We start from the raw sequence: 19,301 nt of genomic DNA, 5'->3' as shown, positions 1-19,301 counted from the left end.
ATGCCCATCTCAGTGCCTCTGACAATCAGATGGGCACCAATAGCATCCTCAGCCTCCTTCCCAGTCTGCTGTGCAATGTGACCCCAAACCCCACCTGCCTATGCCTCCGTGTCCTCAACTGGGATGTGAGGGTGACTGAAAACCCTGCCTGCAGAGTTCTGTGAGATTCAAAGCTAATAACGTACAGCAGCTGCTTGAGCTCCAGTGTCCAGCAGGAAGTCAAGAAGCAGGGGGTGGAAGGGACTGGATCCTTCTCCCAGCTACAAAGTCCAAGGGCAAGCAAGGTTCAGGCAGTACCAGCTTGGAGTTCATCCTGTACACACAGCACAGCTCAGCTCAGCCTCTGACTGACTTCCTGGAAGGACAGAGGGACTTGGCCGCCACTCCTGGCTGGGGGGTTGATTCTGGAAAGCAAAATGGGATGATGGGGGGGTGGGGGGGATAGTGGTCTTCAGCAGGTGGGTGAAGGGCTGGCCACTGGAGTCCAAAGAGACCTGCTCTGCCTCAGCCCCCCAGGACCTCGGCTTTCTCTGCAGCACACAGATCACTGCAGGCTCACTGAGCCCTAACAAGCAACCTGTAGCAACAGTGGGGGACATCTGGCTTTTCTGCAGCCTCAGATGCAAGACGTAGAAGGCTTCAGAGCTGGCAGAACAGGACCCAGTCAGTGGCTACCCCTGCTCTGAGGCAGACTCCCCTCCCCAGGAAGACCCCAAGCATTGGGAAAGGGGCCACCGGACAGGCATGCCTCCACGGCACAGGGTTGCTCTGAGCTGTCTCCTCTAGGTCTTGGGGGAGGTCAGCCCAGCTTGGGCTCCCTTTGGCCCTCCTACCCGCTGACCTGTTAAGTTGGCCTTCCCTAGCTACTTCTCCTTTTGCAGACAGGGGGCTACCTGGAAAAAGAGTAGGTGCTTGTGGATGGCTCTGTGGGCAAGGGCGGGACGCACAGTTTGTTCCTTCAGACTCAGTGACCTCACTCTGTCTGCTCTCCTCATGGCTGTTAGAGCTTCGGGTGGGACTCAAATACGGATGCCCAGATACCCAGCGGCTACACAGTTGAACTAACGTGGCTGACATTAGCCCACGGACCTGGCCCGTAGGATTTTATGGGCCAGAATCTCTGAGTTTAGGAGCTACATGCAAAGCCATGGAAGCACCACCTATTTAGCCACAGAACCTTAGAAACATGGGGGCTGAGATTACTGTACCAGGAGTCCAGAGACAGTGCTATGTAAACTCAAGCAAGACCCTCCCCTCTCTATTTGGGAAGAGGGGAAATCAGGGGTCGAGGCGTAACTCTTGTTATAATCCACCCTTTTCAGGACAAACAGGCTGTCTTGGCTTCATCCAAAGTATATTCAGGGGATTTGGAGCCAAGGAGACCCCTTAATCCCGGGTGTCTGGACTGTCTGTCTCTAGCTTCTTTCAAACTCATCATGTAGCCATGTCTGCAGTCTCGGGAGCTCTCCAGGTGCCTTCCGGCCCTGGTCAGGTGGGACGGCTTCTCCACAGTCCCTTCGTACCCCTCATCCAGAGTGGGGGTCCAGCCTCAGCCTGGTCAGTGACAGACTTAAAGGTACCAGTTGGTCACGTTGGCTTTGGCAACTAGAAAGCTGAGATCCTCAGGGATGACCAGATTCCGTTCCAGGACAGACTGGTGACCCAGTCCTGCCTAAGCCTCTGGTAGGTGCTGAGTAACTGCTTGGCAGTTGGAAGTAATCGCAGCTCTTCATGCTGACGCGGAAGGGTCAGGCCACCTGTTTGGTCATGGGTGAATGTGGTCATTTTGCAGATGTGGCACCTGCATGGAGGGCATGGGCCCTGTTCACACCCCAGTGCTGCCGGGCTTGCCACACGACTCTGTGAGGAGCCAGGACCAGGCTTGGACCCAGCCACTGGCAGGGGTCACAGCGTCCAGTCTTGCACTCTGTCTCTAATTCCCACCTCATTCTGCACTGTTCCCAGTGCCTGGGCCAGTCTGTCTGGAGCTGGCCCAGATCAGCCTTCCAGGCCCCTCACTCTGCTCTGAGAGACAGCGAGCTCTCTCCAAACACCATGAGGAAACAGCTTGCACAGCTCGGGCTAGCAGACTGAAGAGGGCTCACCCTCCCCCTGCCGGCCACATCCCCTCTCAGAAGAGAGGCGTTGAAGACAAGGTAGCGTGCGTTTCAAAACTTCCCACTCTCTGCCCATTTCGATTCCAGAGCCGATCCCAACTGTTAGGCATCTGTCACAGCAGGGCTGTTATAGTTTGGTCCTGTGAGGGTTAACCCTTAGCTGATGGGGCTATTGGAAGGTGAAGGAAACTTGAAGAGGAAAGGCCTAGTTGAAGGTAATATGTTCACTTGGGGCCTCTGGAAGGTATGAATTGTCCCCAGACCCTTCCTTGCTTTCACCGTTTCCTGGTTGCCATGAGGTAAGCAGCTTTCCTCCACCATGATCTTTCGGGCCAGCCACATGCCTAAGAGGAACAGAACCAGCCAGCCATGGACGGAAGCCTCTACGAACCAAATAAGTTTTTTCTTCTTTAAAGTTGTTATGTCAGGTATTTTGTTACAAGAATACAAAGTGACTAACAAATTACTCTACTTTGAGCACAAAAATCTGCCACAAATTTAGTGACTCAGAACAACATACATGTACATGAACAAAATCAGAAACTTGGGCTGAAGAGATGCCTTAGCAGTTAAGGCACTTGCCTGCAAAGTCTAAGGATCCAGGTTCAATTCCCCAGTACCCATGTAAGCCAGATGCACAAGGTGGTGCATGCATCTGGAGTTCATTTACAACAACTAGAGGCCCTGGGGTGCCCATATTCTCCCTCCTTCCCTCTCTTTCTCTCTCAAATAAATAAAAACAGGGGAAAAAAAACACAATTCTTGGGCTGGAGAAATGGCTTAGTGGTTAAGGCACTTGCCTGCAAAGCCTAATGACCTAGGTTCAAGTCCCCAGAACCCACGTAAGCCAGATGCACAAGGTGGCACGTGTCTAGAGTTGATTTGCAGTGGCTAGAGATCTTGGCATGCCCATTCTCTCTCTTTCTCTGCCTCTTTTCTCTCTCTAATAAATAAATATATGTTTTTAAACCACAAACTTATCACTGTGTAATTCTGAAGGTCAGAAATCTGAAATCAGTTTCACGCGTCTCAAATGAAAATGTGGGCAGGATTACGTTCTTTCATGGGGCTCTAGGGAAGAAGCTGTCTGCATTCCTTGGCTCATTGCTCCTTCCTCCAGCAATTGCACCACTTTGACCTCTGTTTCTATTGTCCTCTCTCTCACTCTGATCCTCCTGTCTCCTTCCTGTAAAGATCCCTGTGATTAGCCTGAGTTTAGCCAAATAACACAGGACAATCTTGCCTTCTTAAAATCCTTAATGACATCTGCAAAGTCCCCTGTGGCATAGAAGGTAACAATTATGAGTTTAGGGAATGACGACATGGGCATCTTATAAGCCTCTAAGCTTCCTACCATAGGAAGAGTAGGACTGCTTTGACAGTCCCAAACTCAGTCCATGGGAAAGGGGTCAAGAAGGGGTATCAGGCCACCATCCTAGGAGTTTGCCTGGGGCCAAGAGCTCCAAGAAACCTAGTGATTAGCCCTGCCACCGCCAAGGACAGCCTGTTCTCCTGGCATGGCTATTAGGCAGGGATCAGGTGCACTGGAGCCTTGAAGCGACTATGGCTCAACTTGAACAGCTGCCTGGCTCAGGCATGAGGCCAGGCCTCAAGGTTTCCTCTCTCTGCTGACCAGAATATGTGGGTGCTGTTGTGAGGTCAGATACGGGCCACTCGGGAAATTCCAGTGCAAGTCTAGAAAAATGTACGCATGGACATTGGTGAACTTGACTGTGCCAGTTTCATGGGGCGGGGGGGGGGGCGGGGGGAGGAGCTCTAGAGAGATGAGCAAGACTGGAGGGTTTCCAGATGCGCGGGGCAGAATGTCACCGGCCCAGGAAGAGGTACGGACAGGGGAGGGCCGGAGAACACAAAAGTCAGGATAGGTGTGTTGGAAGGTTGGCAGTAATGAAGCAAAGACAGTCCTGTAGCTGTCCTGCCGGCGCGAGGGGAAGGTGTGCTCAGAGTGCTGCAGGGCGCCTGAGACCCAGGGTAGCGAGACTGAGGGAGGATGAGGAAAGACACCCTGGGCTGTACAGGTTAAAGGGCTGCTGCCTGGGACGAGCCGTTCTCAAGACCTAACAGCAGCAGAACCATTTGTTCTGACAGCAGCCGACTCAGAGCCCTGATGGGGCCAGAGGGGCTCCCTGGAGCCTTCCCCACAGCTGCTCTCCAGCGCCCCCCCCACCTTGAGAATGACTCTATAGGCCATAGAAACCATACATAGGTCCTAGGAAGCCAGCCAAGGTTTAAGGTAGGATTGGGAACAGGATGGCCCAGGGTCTAGGTGGAATTGGGCAGGCAGAAGAAAGTATATTTCTTGGAGTTGGAGTCTTGGGGCACATTTTAATAAAGCCCCATGGAAAAAGACATGGAAAGCAGGCAAGGCATCCAGCTAGGAGGTAGGAAAGGCCTCCAGTTCCCCACCTGCAGGAGGAGGGATGGAACTCTCTCCCAGGTTGCAGGTTCAAGACCTCAGAGACCTATACAGCCTGGACTGCACCATCTACTCCAAGTCCTTTCCTGTGTATCCCCAAGGGCTACTTGATGTGTGCCAAGTCTCTGGCTCTTGTCTCAGAAGGGAGGGAGGGAAGGACGAGCCACATGAGCCTGGCTTTCCCTGAGTGGAGTCACTGGCTACTCTGGCTTGGGCCTCAGTCACTCAGGCCCTGAAGGAAGAGGCAGACGGGGAGATGGGGGCTGCTCCTGTTAACTCTACTTCCAGAGGGCTAAGAGACAAAAGCCCAAGACACCCCTTTCTAGACCACTGTGTGTGCCTCTGCCTGCCTTGTGTTGGTGTTGAGCAGTCCCAACAGGGCATAGGGCCCACCCTCTCTGTGTCTGCCCTTAAGAAAGGCGATGAAAATGCTCACAATGTGCTAAGAAAGGCACGTCCCATGGGTTCCTCACAACCATCCTATACAATAAAGCACTTTGGCCTCATTTCTCAGGCTCGGAGGCCATGGCTGAATAAAGTGATCTGTCTCAGGTTACATCCTGGTAAGGGAAAGACTCTAAGACCTGAATCCAAGTGAGTGTGGCTCCAGCATGACGGCTCAACAGCCAGGGCCCAATTAAGCTGGGGGCTGTCAGCTGGAGGCCTTGCCTGTCAGCCCACTTAGCTTGGACCTTTTCCTCAAGGGAGTCAAGTGCCACATTTTTCTGGGAAGGAAGATTTTCCCCAAGGGTGGCTCCTGGTCCAGTGACCCCAGTTGCCCCTACACTGTCATTCTCCATCATTATACTCTCTTGGGTGCCATACCCACAGGCGTGCCAAGGCCTTTCCTCAGAAACAGGCCTGAAGCCAGGAGTGGGAGACTGTCAGGGAAATCAGCAGTGGCTGAGGTGTAACCCAGACTGTGAGACAAGGGGGCAACAGACTGCTAAAGGGTCAGGGCAGCTGCCCTGAGATGGTGCTGAGGACAGCAAGAGTCCAGGGCCACAGGCAGGGGGGCGGGGGGCGACATTCTTGCAGGCTTAGGCAGACAAAGGCAAAGGATCTAGGGAGTTCAGGAGGTAAGGAGCTCCACTGCCTTCCCTGGTTCCTTCTGAAACAGTCCAGAGAAACCACAGCTCCCCCTGCCCCAAAGGAAGCCAGAGGCAGCTAGGGCACTATGCAGCTGAGGCCGGACAAGAGGAGGGACACCAGGGCCACATACCAGGGCCACGGGACTTGCTGCGGCAAGCATGCCCAACCACAGCAGCCATCGTTCGCAGACTCCCTGAAGGCCAGGACCTAGCTTCCTGTCTCCACGTAACCACCTCCTATCATGGGACCTAAGGCAGGCCACACCTTCTCTTGGCACCTTGGCCTCCTTGCCTGGACAGTGGGCATTCAGATGCCAGCATGAATGCTCTACTTGGCTGACCCAGAGTAAAATGAGGCTGCCCCCATGGACTGCCCCTGGACTTGGAACAGTCAGCTTCTCACAGGGAAAGAAGGTCCCACTGCAAGACACTGCCCTGAAACTCAGCTCTTCTGGTTCTGGCCAAAGTGTGGCCTACAAAGCCACTCTGCCCCTGGCTGCTGTGCCTCACAGGGCTGGGCCCTTAAAAGGGCAGTGGGAGAGCCTGCCTGGTCTCCCACACTCCTTAGGACACATGTGGATGCAGCTCCATACCAGCGTTCACCAGCCCAGAGGTTTCCTGTTACCGCTGACTGCTGACAATTGGTCTTCGGGCCTCCTGGTGGCCATGAATCTTCACAGACCAGGGCTGCGGTGGAAGCCACAACTTGCTGCCCAGTCTTTTTTTTTTTTCTTTTCTTTGTTTTGGTTTTTTTGAGGTAGGGTCTCACTCTAGCCCAGGCTGACCTAGAATTCGCTCTGTAGTCTCAGGGGTGACCTTCAACTCACGGTGATCCTCCTACCTCTGCCACCTGAGTGCTGGGATTAAAGATGTGCGCCACCACACCTGGCTCTTTGTTATTATTATTTTAAATCATTTTATTTGCAAGCAGAGAAATAGGATACAGAGAGAATGACACACCAGGGCCTCCAGCCTCTGCAAACAGACTCCAGATCATACACCACTTTGTGTATCTGGCTTTATGTGGGTACTGGGGAATTGAACTCTGGCCCTGAGTCTCTGCAGGCAAGCACCTTAACCACTGAGCCATCTCCCCAGCTCCAACCAGGAAGAGATAGATGGGCTAATTGAAACCCTCAAGCCAACTTGGAAGGAGTGGTTAGCTAAATGCTCCGGGAGCAAAAGTAAGCCAAAGTTCTGCTATTCTTCACTGGCTCAAGCCTTCAGTGACGTGAATGTGGATGTGTGGCTCCAGAATGATAACCGTGTGCCCATGACCCGCAAGCTCCCAAGCTGAAGCTCAGCTACGGCCACCGTGCTCGGCCTGGGCCCCAGCAGGAAGCATGTGCGGTGCACCCAGACCAGTTAACACGAGATGTGAGCTGCTCTACGAAGGCCCTGTGGAGTCCAGGGCTTGGACGCCCCTACCCACGCTGCACCTCGCAGCACCAGGCTCCACTCGCACCAGGCAGACACCAACAGCCGACCTGGGCTTTGCTGGGGCCACCTGCCTGGAGGTGAAGATTTAGGGACCCACGAATCACAAAAACACTGGGTCACCATTTGTCACTCTCTCAATATTTTACCGGCCACATTTTCCAACATCTCCACAGCATCTTCACCAACAGGAATACTGGGGAACCCGCCCTCAGCTACAGTGGCAGGATGGCGCTGGACTGGAAACCCAGGCTTGCTCAGCTCCTGAGCCAAACTGTGGATGCTCCTGTTCATGGCTGCCCAGGAAGAACACGCCCACCCTTATTTCCAAGTCTAGAAACGTTGAGCAGGGGGAAATCACAGAACCATGGGACAGGCCTGGGGTTCTGGAAAACGCAATCCACCTCTCTCTGAGCAGCATTCAAGGGCCAACCAGACATCAGCAGAGACTGGGATCCCGGCCAGGCATTCACAAGGCGGCCACGCTATGGTACAAACCTCTGGACATGCAGGAACCGGGGCCTAAAGAGACAGGATAAGACCTGGGTACCTCCTGAGTTCCAGGAAATGCGCAGGGCATGGGGACACTTTGAGAAAGCCAGGAGTGGCGTGTGGCTGTGGGAACTGCACGATGGGTAGAGCCTTACCTCCCACAGAAGTCTTTGCGCACTGCCACGAGACCGAGGCACAGGTCAGGCCGGCTCTGAAGCCAGCTGCTGACAAGCTCTGGGTGCCTTGGATCTACTTCCAAGAAGATGCTTCTACATGAAGGAGGAGAAATGGGTCAACTCACCTGGGCAGGGCCAGGACCTGCACTTCTGGGTTGTAAGGACAGTGAGGGAGCACAGAGAACGACTGCCAGGGCATGCCAAACACACAGTGGGAGGGAATGAGGAACCCAACCATACCCAGAGGCCTTCAGGAGCTGGGGTGCCAGGGTCAGGATGTGGCTGATGATATCCATGCCCTTTTCCCCACCGTCCAGGGCCACTGAGTCTTCATAGCTGGATGAAAAAACAGTGTGAGGTGAGAGCCGGGCCTGGGCATGTCTGCAAAGTATGGAGGAGCAGGGTAGGGTCTCTATAATAAGCCACTTGGAACTGTTGAGAGGAAAGTGTGAGAACTCCAAGCTTCTGAGGTGGGAAGGCAGGAGCTACACAATGGGACTATGGGACCCAAAGTGCACCTGGCAACATCGCCATCCCTCTTAGCCCCCACCTGCCCCCTCCCAGTGGAGGGGTCCTCCTGGGCAAGTCCATCCCACTAGACCTTCTCAGGCCCACGCCCGACCCACCCCATACAGCACCTGCGGATCTCTGGGGCTAACTGCTCCATGTCCTTGTGGAAGACATAGGGAGGGTTGCTGACTATCAGGTCCATGGGGCCCCAGGGCAGAAGATGTGTCCAGCTGTCCTCTGTGATCGAAGAAGGGAACACACAACATGATCTGAGAGATAAAGGCAGTAGTTCCACCTGCCACCATACCCCTCAGGTATTCCCTCTTCCCAAGCTACCCTGGCTCTGTCTCCAGACCTGTTAAGCCAGACTTGAAGATGAGTGGCCAGAGTCCCTAAGCAGTACCCTGGCTGGGAGTGAGCATGCTCTGACATGCGGCCTTTTATCTAGAATGTCCTTGATCACTGTCCTTCCTATCGAGCCCTCCTCACTAAGCAATATTCAAGAGCCACCTTCAGGGAGCCCTCCTGAATTGCCTAGGTAGAATAGGGTCTTCTCTCCTTTGCAGCTCTTTTTTTTTGAGAGAAAGAGGCAGATAGAAAGAATGGGCACATCAGGGTCTCTAGCCACTGCAAATGAACTCCAGATGTATGCACTACCATGTGGGTACTAGGGAACTGAACATAGATCCTCAGGCTTTTCAAGCACCTTCCTTAACCACTAAGCCATCACTCCAGCCCTCCTTTGCAGTTCTCACTGTCTTTCTACCTTTTGCCTTACAACCAACATGGTTGGAGAGTATATGAAGGGCAGGCCTGCGCTGGTCAGCCAGTTCCTGGTGGCTCTGCTTCATGGTCTCAACTGTGCCAAGTACTACACTAGGTGTGTTAATCTACATGGACTCCACAGGTAACAGACCAGAGTAAGAAGCAGAGTTGGGAGCCTGAGGGTACTCTGTAAACACAGACATTGTGGGGCTGGAGAGATGGCTTAGCAGTTAAGGTGTTTGCCTGTGAAGTCTAAGGACCCAGGTCGACTCCCCAGAATCCACATAAGCCAGGTGTACAGGGTGACACATGCATCTGGAATTTGTTTGCAGTAGCTAGAGATGCTGTTGCACCCATTCATTCCCCCTTCTCAGAAAAGTTAAAAGCAAAACAAAAACAAATACTGTGAGGAGGAGTCATCTGGCTGCTTCTTTCTAGACCCGGGGGTGGGGGTGGGGGTAGGGGTGGGGGACAGGACAGGCATGCATGTCATGCATGTGTTTTGATCCCAAAGGTTTTGTTTCCGTTGTTTCTTTATATTTTAAGTATTTTTATTTTATTTACTTGACAGAGAGAGGCAGATAGAGAAAGAGAACGGGCATGCCAAGGCCTCTGGCCACTGCAAATGAACTTCAGATGCTTGCTCCCCCTGTGCAGCTGAATTATGTGGGACCTGGGGAATTGAACGTGGGTCCTTAGGTTTTGCAGGCAAGCGCTGAAACAGCTAAGCCATCACTCCAGCCCTCTTTGGGTTTTTCAATTTTGCTTGCTTGGTTTTTGGTTTTTCAAGGTAGGGTCTTGCTCTAGTCCAGGCTGACCTGGACTTCACTGTTGTGTCAGGCTGGCCTTCAACTTATGACAATCCTCCTGCCTCAGCTGCGATTATAGGCATTAGCCACTACACATGGCTCCTAAAGGTTTTCTTTTAAACTTCTGCTTATCTCTTGTCAATAAGCAAACCCTGTTAAACTCATTAGTCAAAAGGAATCAAGAAAGTAGGAAAGACCCTGTGGCCAGTCCCCTCATGGGTCAGGTCAGCCAAAGAGACACCATCAACTTGTCTGACCTCAGCAAGGACTGGTCTAGGACAGCACATGTGTGTGACTGCTCCCTGACATCCGCAGTGTCTCACCCACTCTTCAGCACCTCTCTCCAGGATCCCCCCATCAAGAACGACAGAGAGGGAAGGTACCTATGGTCACATCAAGGAGGATGGTCTGAATCCTGCCCTGCAGTCGAAGCCTGGAGAAGTGGAGAGGTGAGGTGAGCATCAGGACAGACTTTACCCTTGGCTTACAAGGACCAGGAGGGAGCGAGAGCCCTTCTTGGACCAGCAATATACCCAGTGCCCATGGTCTGTCCATTCCCGGACCTGGGAGACTAATGCCCAGCCACCCAGATTCATCTCCCTCTTAGGAGTGGAAATCAGACACTAGTGAGTTTGACACCTGAATAAAGGTCAAGTTCAAGGCTCCAAAGTCCAACTCACCCATGCTGGCCTTCTGCATCCCCCAGCCCACATACCTCTGAGCATTCTCACGGGTCAGGCTGATGGCGGCTTCCTTCTTATCCACAGCAATGACTTGACTCTGCCCCGAGAACAAAGGAAGAGAGGCAGAGTATTGGGAACTGCTAGGTCTTAGGACCCTCCTCTGCCCACCCCACCCTAAAAGAGGAGGGAAATAAGCAATAGCTTCATCCTATACCCTGGCTCTATCCAGACAGATGGACAGGGCTGGAGGCAGTAACCATGCTGGGCTGTCTAGTCACTTTACCTCGATGCTTCGAGTGGAGAGATGTGGGGAAAGGACTGATGAGAGGGACAGTGAGTTTTGATCAGTGTGGCTGGGACAAGGTAGAGGGGGCTTACCTCAGGGAGCTGACTCAACAGGCTGAGGGCAATGGCTCCTGATCCGCAGCCCACCTCCAGAATAAGGGGACTACCTTGTGCTCCCACTGCCTGGGGCCTCTGTGCCACTTCTTCCAGAATCCATTCAATCAGTTCCTAGAAGGCAGAGGGTCTGGATTGGAATTGGTGCCAACCTGGCTCCGGGAGATCTTGGCAAAAGGCCCAAGCAGCTGGCCCCTGTGTGGATGTAGGCATTGTGGGGGTGGGGAGGCAAAGCCAGGCTGGCATCCATCTTGCTGAGGCCATAGGTAGGTCACTGTGCCTCTCCATATCTCAGCTTTCCCATTAGTAAAACTGAACATTCCTTATAGAGACATTTTAAGAATAAAAAAGTCAGCCAGGTGTAGTGGTGCACACCTTTAATCCCAGCACTCAGAAGGCAGAGGTAGGAGGATCACCATGAGTTCAAGGCCACCCTGAGACTACATAGTGAATTTCAGGTCAGCCTGAGCTAGAGTGAAACCCTATCTCGGAAAACCAAAAAAAAGAAGAAGAATTAAAAAGTCACATACCTGGGCTGGAGAGATGGCTTAGCGGTTAAGTGCTTGCCTGTGAAGCCTAAGGACCCCGGTTCGAGGCTCGGTTCCCCAGGTCCCACGTTAGCCAGATGCACAAGGGGGCGCACGCATCTGGAGTTCGTTTGCAGAGGCTGGAAGCCCTGGCGCGCCCATTCTCTCTCTCTCTCCCTCTATCTGTCTTTCTCTCTGTGTCTGTCGCTCTCAAATAAATAAAAATTTTAAAAAAAAAAAAGTCACATACCTGATCCTATAGCTGTTACATGATAATGACACCAATAAGTCCCAGCAATGCCCTCTTCAAACACCTTCCTATGTTGTATTCAGAGAAATGTTGAGAGCCGCATTGATAGCTGATCTCTCTTGGACCTGGCCCTGCTTCCAGAGCCTTTCCCTGTATTAATCTGTTTACTGGCCTATGAGGAAACTGAGACCCAAGGAGTCAAGATCCTACCTGAAGCCTGGCCAGTAGCCCACAGTGGTCAAAACTCAGGCTGGGAGTGGAGGATATAGCCCAACGGCACAGCACCTGCCTAGCTTATGTGAGGCCACAGCTTCTTTGCCTCAAGAAACAAACCTGTGGTCCCTAGACAACAGGAGACCCCCAAATATCAGGGGATCTCCACTTTGGTTTCATCCCTAGAACTATGAAAAAACAAAATCAAGAACCAATGTTATCTGCAGCTTCCTCACGCAGCCATGTTTGGAATGCCCACACGGAGGCTTCTAGGCCACTGGGACAAGGAATTCCCCCCATGAGGTAGGGACCCAGTCCTGCCTGAGTTCCATACCTCAAGGGAGGTGCGGCACACACAGAACATGGCAAAGGGGCACTGGTGTACTAGGAGGCCTGTTGCCCACTGTGGCAGGGAAATGACACTCAGACACTTTCAGCTTGAACACAGAGCTGTGAGTCTTATCATCAACAGCAAAGGGTAGGGGGAGTGGGGAAGGGTAGAGGGCAGCTACTGTTCAATGGCTGAAATGTTTCAACAAGAAGTGCAGGAAGGGCACAGAGCAGGGGAAGGCCTCTTCTCAAAAATATCTTTGCAGACTGGAGGAATGGCTTAGCGGTTAAGGCATTTGCCTGCAAAGCCAAAGGACCCAGGTTTGGCTCCCCAGGACCCACGTTGGCTAGATGCACAAGGTGCCACATGTACCTGGAGTTTGTTTGCAGTGCCTGGAGGCCCTGGCATGCCCATTCTTTCTCTCTACCCCCCCATCAAAGAAATAAAAATAAAAAACATCTTTAAGATGGGTGTGGTGGTGCACACCTTTAATTCCAGCATTCAGGAGGCAAAGGTAGGAGGATCACCTTGAGTTTGAGGCCATCCTGAGACTACATAGTGAATTCCAGGTCAGCTTGGGCTAGAGTGAGACCCTACCTCAAAAACAAAAAGAAAAGAAAAAACATATCTTTGTATGTGGGCAGAGGAGCCCTCCCACCCGAGGCTCAGGACCCCTGGATTCCAGCTCCAGGGTGGGACTAGCTCAGGGAACTGGTAAGGGGGGGGGGTTGGCATATGAAGAGGCCCAGCTTTTACAGAAAGCCTTCCTCAGCCCCTTGTCAGGATTTAGTTGGGGTCTGGGGTCTGACCCATCCAAGTTTGTCCTACACTGGCAGAACTTGCCTGCACAGGGGCCTCATGCTACTTTCCAAATGCTGGACAAGCACTCACTGTAACCCTGAGAAGCTACCCTCTAAGCCTCACATTCCCAGATCTTTTCAAATTCCCAATTCCATCAGCCAGGCCCAGTGGAGCAGATAGCTGCAGATAACCCGAACTCATTTTCTTTTAAGTTCATTTTGAGTCCAAAACACATCATTTTGGGCTGGAGGGATGGCTTAAGTGGTTAAGGCGCTTGCCTGTGAAGCCTAAGAACCCAGGTTCGATTCTCTAGGTCTGGCATAAACCAGATGTACATGGTGGCACGTGCATCTGGAGTTTGTTTGCAATGGCTAGAGGCCCTGGCATGCCCATTTCCACTCTCTCTGTCTGTCTCTCTTTCCCTCTCTCTGTCTCTAACAAATAAATAAAAATTAAATCTTTATATTAAAAAAACAAACATCATTTTGGGACTGGAGAAATGATTCAATGGTTAAAGCATTTGCCCACAAAGTCTAACGACCCAAGTTTGATTCTCCAGTACCCATGTAAAATGAGATGCAGAGTGACACATGCATCTGGAGTTCATTCTGTAGTGGCTGGAGGCCCTGGGACCCCTGTTTTCTCTGTAGCTGGGCATGATGGCACATGCCTTTAATCCAAGCACTCAAGAAGCAGAGGCAGGATCACAGTCAGTTCCAGACCAGCCTGAGACTATATAGTAAATTCCAGGTCAGCATGGACTAGAGCAAGATCCTACCTCAAAAAACCAAAACAACACAAAAACATCATCTCCTTCCAAATCCCTAACTTCAAAAGCAATGTTCATCCAACCCAAAGGTAGCAAGCCCAAAGCAAGCACAAGCTGGCTAGTGGGTCCAACTCTCCTTGTTCTAAGTCCCTTCTGTTCTGAAAATTACTGCCTAGAGATGAGGAAGCCTGGCACCAAGAGGAGAGGGTTCCCACTCACTCACCCAAACAGGCCCTGTTTGGCATAAGGCATAAGTGGAGACAGCTATGGTCCATGCAGCAAACTAAGACCACAGGCTTGAGACCACCACAGAGCTTGCAAACTGACAGCCCGTGATAAATCCACGTGGTGAACGTCCAGCAAAGTGACAGCCAAGGGTGTGAGTCTCTCTGGGTTTACTTGCCACAACCAGCCCACTCTGGCTGGAGGGTTGACCCCTCAACCAGCCATACTGGCTAGCCACCTCAGAGAGCCATCCCTGACCTCAAACACATGTGACCTATATGAATGGCCACTTAGGGCAGGATGTGAAGCCTGAGACACCAGGTCCTCATGGCCACCAGAGGTCTTTGTGCCTCCTACCATGGACCATGAAAAACTCATTTGGGTTGTGGGACCATATGGGGTTCACAGGTGGAGAATACTTCAGAAAGCCTAGAAACTCCTTCCCCATGCACTGAAGACCTTCCCTCCACCTGCGGCTGGTGGCTCTTTGAGAAAGGCTCAAAGCTTAGCTGGTCACAAGTGAACCTGGGAAGAATTCAAGAACATGGTGGGACAGAAGGACAGGAGCACGCAGGGTGGATGGAGTCAGGGAGCAGATAGCTGTTGGTTCTGCCTGGAGCCCCTAAAGACACTAGCCCAAGGCTTCGGGAGGACCTAAGTACCATGATTATTTCCCTTCTGGGCCATCCCTAGAGAGGTGGCATTGCCTCCCCCATTGAACACTGATGGCAAGTGGGGTCAAAATGGCTCATGCCCTGGTCTTGGGCTTGTCACTGTACATATGACCATCTGGGAGACTCAGCCACCCTCTCAACCCCAGGGCAAACCAAATTCATGAGGCCATAAGCCACTTGCAACTTTGCATGTTAGACTTTTGCACCCATCATCAGAAACCACCCTTTGATGGATCTCAGACAGAATACACACTCTGTAACCGCTGCCCTGCACACAATCTCCCAACTCCCTGCCACAGGCCACGTCCTCTTGAGTTCTTGGTAAGGCACCCCCGCCCAATGTGGCTACATTTGGGCAAACCTGTTGAATTCTCAGAAATGTCTGTACAATGAGGCCAGGACCCGGCTTCCGAGCCACAGGGTTCTTGCTCTTCCCCCATCTTGTGCAGTGAAGTTGCTTGCCTGGCCCAGACCTACCTAAGAAAGTGCGGGGGGGGGGGGTGAGGGGCAGCACATGTGAGCTGCAACCTCACTCCCAATACTCAGAATCTCAGAACACACAGCTGATGCCAGGAGCTAGCCCTGAAGGAACTCAAATACCACCGTGATAGCTAACCTCCCTTACCCTGACCAGGGAAGAACCAGTGACCTCCTGGCCAGATGCTTCATGTTTGAGGGAGCCACAGAGTAATCCCCCAAAAGCCTGCAGATGGTAGGCGACATCCTGCTCTGAGTCTATGCACTCCATCCAAGAAATCATGCAGACAGCTCCATGGGAGGAGTCAGGGGGAACAGGGGCTACACCATGGGACCCTCCTTGATAGCCCTGTGACCTCAGGTTTCCTACCATCCCTGCCATGATACTGGGAAGTAAGGTGACAATCCAGTCTCCCAATCACATGACAAGGGGTTGACTGTGCCCAAAGGGTTCTTGATTGGAGCCTGGAGGCTGGGAGAGTGAAGGATGGCTCTGGGACCCTGGCCAGTGAAGGTGGAGGGAACTGACCTTTCTCGGGAATATTTGTGCGCCTGTTATCTTTCTAAAAGCAGCCCTCTTCAGGGCCTACATCCACTGGCCCACCATCCTCCTGGTGACCTATCTTCAATCACAGTCCATTCTCTCTGGTTCCCAGCTCTGCCATCCACAAAGTAAGGGGTACGTGTAAAAAGAATGATAGAAGGCATCTCTCTTGGGCTGGAGAGATGGCTTAGCTGTTAAGGCATTTGCCTGCAAAGTCAAAGGACCCAGATTTGATTCCCCAGGACCCATGTAAGCCAGATGCACAAGGTATATGTGTCTGGAGTTTGTTTGAAGTGGCTAAAGGCCCTGGTGTGCTCATTCTCTCCTCCCCACTTTGTCTCAAATAAATAAATAAATAAATTTTTTTTTTTTAAAAAGCATCTCTCTTGATCTTAGGATTGAGGTGCCTCCCCAAGGACAACATACACAGGCCAATTCTAGTAATTTGAGGGATGGAAACAAGTGATTCCTTGACCAGACAGTGGACCTAAGGGGACCACCAAGTCACAGACTCCCTGGCCTAAAAGCCCAACACAAGCCAGGCATGGTGGTGCATGCCTTTAATCCCAGCACTTGGGAGGCAGAGGTAGGAGGATTGCCGTGGGCCACCCTGAGACTCCATAGTGAATTCCAGGTCAGCCTGGGCTAGAGTGAAACCCTACCTCAGAAACCCCCCCCCAAAATAAAAAAAGCCAAACACTTTCATCATCTGGGCCCACAGTGGGTAGTGACCTGCCTGTGATCACACAACTTATTCTAGGTCTCCAGGTGCCCAGCTAGAGCCTCTGCACTTTCCCTATGCTTCCTGAGAAGCTGCTGGAGAGGGCATTTGTTCCCATGGGTTGAGCCAGCCACGGGCCCACAGGACAGCTCTTAGGACAAAAATAGGCTCAACACTGGGATAGCATCACTTGGGGGCATTCTGGGTCACTGTCAGTTCTGGGAGTTGGGACCAAGGCTTGGAACATGAGGACTATAAGGAGTCCTCTATCTTCTTGGCTCTGTCAATCCAGCCAGCAGGGAGACAGACAGACATACCTGGAAGGGCACTGCTCCTGAAAATGGCAGGCATGGGGCCCTAGCACCCTCTGGAGGAAGTCTGGGGCAAGACAAGCACTTTGAACCCTCATTCCATCTTGTCTGGTCCCAGTGGCACTCACCTCTGTCTCTGGCCGAGGAATGAACACCGGGGGTGCCATCTTCAGAGTGAGGCCCTGAAAGTCCCACTCCCCGAGGATATACTGAACAGGCATCCTACAGAGAAGGCAGTCATCAATACCAGAACCAGGACTCATAGGACCACAGATGGGTTGAGGGATTTCAGGGATACCACTATAGCCAAGGCAGTCAAGTAGGTTGTGTCTACAGTGTCATGAGACACCCAGTCCAGACGTAAACTCCCTTCCATCCTCTTCCTTACTACCCTGGCCACTTCTTGCCACTCCCTGATCCCAACAGCTTTGGACATTTTCCTCCTCCCTGACTGTGAACTTGATAGGGCTTGGGAGGCTGGATCCTTTACCCTCAGAAAGCCCTCAGGTCTTCCCGTGAGCACTTACCTCTGTAGTCGGAGGTTACACAGCTCCTGGATGCCCTGAAGTTGCTGAGCAGTCAGTGGCTGTGTCCAGAGTACTGGCCTCAAGCTCTGAAACTGTCCCCACAGAGAATGAGTGACTCTTTTGGTCTAGGGATACCCCCCAACCCAGGTTTCTCAAGTGGACAATGCCTGTGGACCCTAGTCATTCCTGAAGCCCTAGTGCCTGGAACACGTCATGATTGTTTGTTTGATAAGTATCTTCCTGAAACATGCCTTCTACTCCCATCAATCTTACCCAAGCACACTGGTTAAGAAAAGAAGAAAAAAAAGAAAGCCGAATGTCTCTCCCCAGAGTTCTATTCCTCCCTCTTCCTTCCCTCCTTAAAACAGTGCACTTAACTGTTTTGGCTCCAAGCACGTGAGCCACGATGTACTCACTGGATTCCCGGGCCTCTGGGATGCCTCTCTTCTCAAAGACCGCTGTCCAGTGCTTGACCAGCCCGCTGGCGCTTAACGGCCCAGCCTGAGGCTGATGGGACTGCCACGTGCTGCAAGCCCAGCCCCAGATGCCTCCTTGCCTTCCCCTGAGACCAGACAGGTGACCCCACAGCATTTGACCCCAAAGCTTCATGTTTGGGGGGAAAAGTTCCTGAGTGCGCCAGAGTTCCCAGGTCTCTCGTGATATCAGCTGCGGGGCCGGGTAGGTGCTGAAAGTGGACTCCGGCCCTGTCTGGGGGGGGGAGACAGAGGTCACAAGCTCTGGGTCTCCAGTGTTTTTAGTCCTCACATGTTGTTTCCACCCTAAGGAGAGGGAGGGGAGAATCAGGAGCTGCCTGAGAAGGGCGTGCTATTCCTCTGTCACCTCCTGGGCTACATTCGTACCCTTAGCCACCTATTTGATTCTTCTCGTGTGGGCCAAAAGACATTTTCTTCACATCTTCAGTGAAGTAGGGTGAATGGGTGGAGCTCTGTTCTTGTCAATAGAGCACAAGCTTTGGGGCGGGGAAGAGCAGATCTATGTTTGACCCTTAGTATGTGCGACCTTGGCAAGTCATTGTTTCTGATTTCCAGTTTCCTTGTGCATAAGGTAGGAGGGAAAACATCAACTCCATGGTGAGCAGTGAGTTGCCCAATGAATGTCAAGGGCCTGGGAGTCAGCACATCACGCTGCAGGGGCTAGATGTTACGAGATTTAACTACCAGGTGGCAGGAGACTGTTTTGCTTGAGAGCTTTGCTTGTGTCATCATTTGGATGCTGAAACTTTTCCTCTGACTTAACTCATAATCCCAGATATTAGCATAAATTTTCAGCTGGAAAGGTTACACTTAAATTGACACAGTTTAACAGGTTTTACATCCGGGGTCTCCTTTAGTTCCAAACAAATTGTCCGGAAAGACAAGTGAGCTTCAAGAGAAGGAAGCGACTTGCCCAGGGCCACTCGACTAGACACAGCCCCAGGCAGGACACAATTCCGGGTACATCGGACCCCGGAAGTGTCCACCTATACACTGCCCCGGGAGGATCTGAGGCCCGAAGTGGGGCGCAATCTCCTTCCCACGTCCGCATGAGCAGTATCAATGACCCACGTGAGGGCGCCACCTCCGAGTCTTGTTTCCCCACCTGTATTACGGCCGGGACTCAAAGGTCTTGCCCTCCGAAGGAGAGCACCCCGATCCCCACCTCTAGTACACACCTGCTATAGAGGAGCTGCCCACCTGCCCAACCCACACACGGGCCTGGGAAAAGGGTTCCCAGGATGGGTTCCCGGATGTGCGTAACCTATAAGGCACTCCCTCGGACGCCTCGCTTCCGGTTCGGTGCAAGTGAGAAAGCGCTCGGGTGGACCATATTGCCCTCCTCTAGAGTTCCGGGAGCATCTGAGTTCCGTCCCGAAGACTGCAGAAGGGCGGAGAGACTGCGAAGTCCACGCCCACTATGTCCGCGGCGGGGACGTGCAGAGGGATGTGCGGGGAGCAGTCACCCCAACCCTGCCAGTCTTTCTTTATATTTTATTTCTTTCTTGATTCCTTCTTTTA

General features: G+C 52.3%; 1 protein-coding gene across 2 annotated transcripts; it reads right to left on the bottom strand.

The window, feature by feature from the left end:
* Positions 1-2,163: 2,163 nt before the first annotated feature.
* Positions 2,164-19,040, bottom strand: Hemk1 (HemK methyltransferase family member 1). 2 transcript variants are annotated; one of them, XM_045136995.1, is made up of 11 exons: positions 18,959-19,040; positions 17,665-18,065; positions 17,287-17,378; positions 16,888-16,981; positions 10,896-11,030; positions 10,550-10,614; positions 10,218-10,267; positions 8,389-8,497; positions 7,991-8,086; positions 7,730-7,843; positions 2,164-2,461 (listed from the first exon to the last, which is right to left on the bottom strand). In XM_045136995.1, exons 2-11 carry the CDS (start codon positions 17,893-17,895, stop codon positions 2,323-2,325), a joined length of 1,125 nt encoding a protein of 374 aa, XP_044992930.1. In that variant the 5' UTR covers positions 17,896-18,065; positions 18,959-19,040; the 3' UTR covers positions 2,164-2,322. The 2 variants fall into 2 exon arrangements, with proteins under 2 accessions (XP_044992930.1, XP_004664232.2); XM_004664175.2 differs by lacking the exons at positions 2,164-2,461; positions 18,959-19,040 and adding an exon at positions 7,208-7,604 and having other exon boundaries at positions 17,665-18,644.
* Between the last annotated feature and the right edge of the window lie 261 nt (positions 19,041-19,301).

The sequence above is a fragment of the Jaculus jaculus genome, chromosome 17 (genome assembly GCF_020740685.1).
Source record: "Jaculus jaculus isolate mJacJac1 chromosome 17, mJacJac1.mat.Y.cur, whole genome shotgun sequence".
In the NCBI taxonomy this organism is placed as follows: domain Eukaryota; kingdom Metazoa; phylum Chordata; class Mammalia; order Rodentia; family Dipodidae; genus Jaculus; species Jaculus jaculus.
This window is presented reverse-complemented; position numbering and strand designations above follow the sequence as displayed.

Excerpts from the sequence above, each read along its gene's own strand:
- Hemk1 (XM_045136995.1), bottom strand. The coding sequence starts at position 17,895 with ATGAAGCTTTGGGGTCAAATGCTGTGGGGTCACCTGTCTGGTCTCAGG. Across the intron at positions 17,379-17,664 it reads ACGTGCTTGGAGCCAAAACA|TTTCAGAGCTTGAGGCCAGT; the intron begins GTTAAGTGCACT and ends CTGTGGGGACAG. Across the intron at positions 8,498-10,217 it reads CCTCCTTGATGTGACCATAG|AGGACAGCTGGACACATCTT; the intron begins GTACCTTCCCTC and ends CTTCGATCACAG.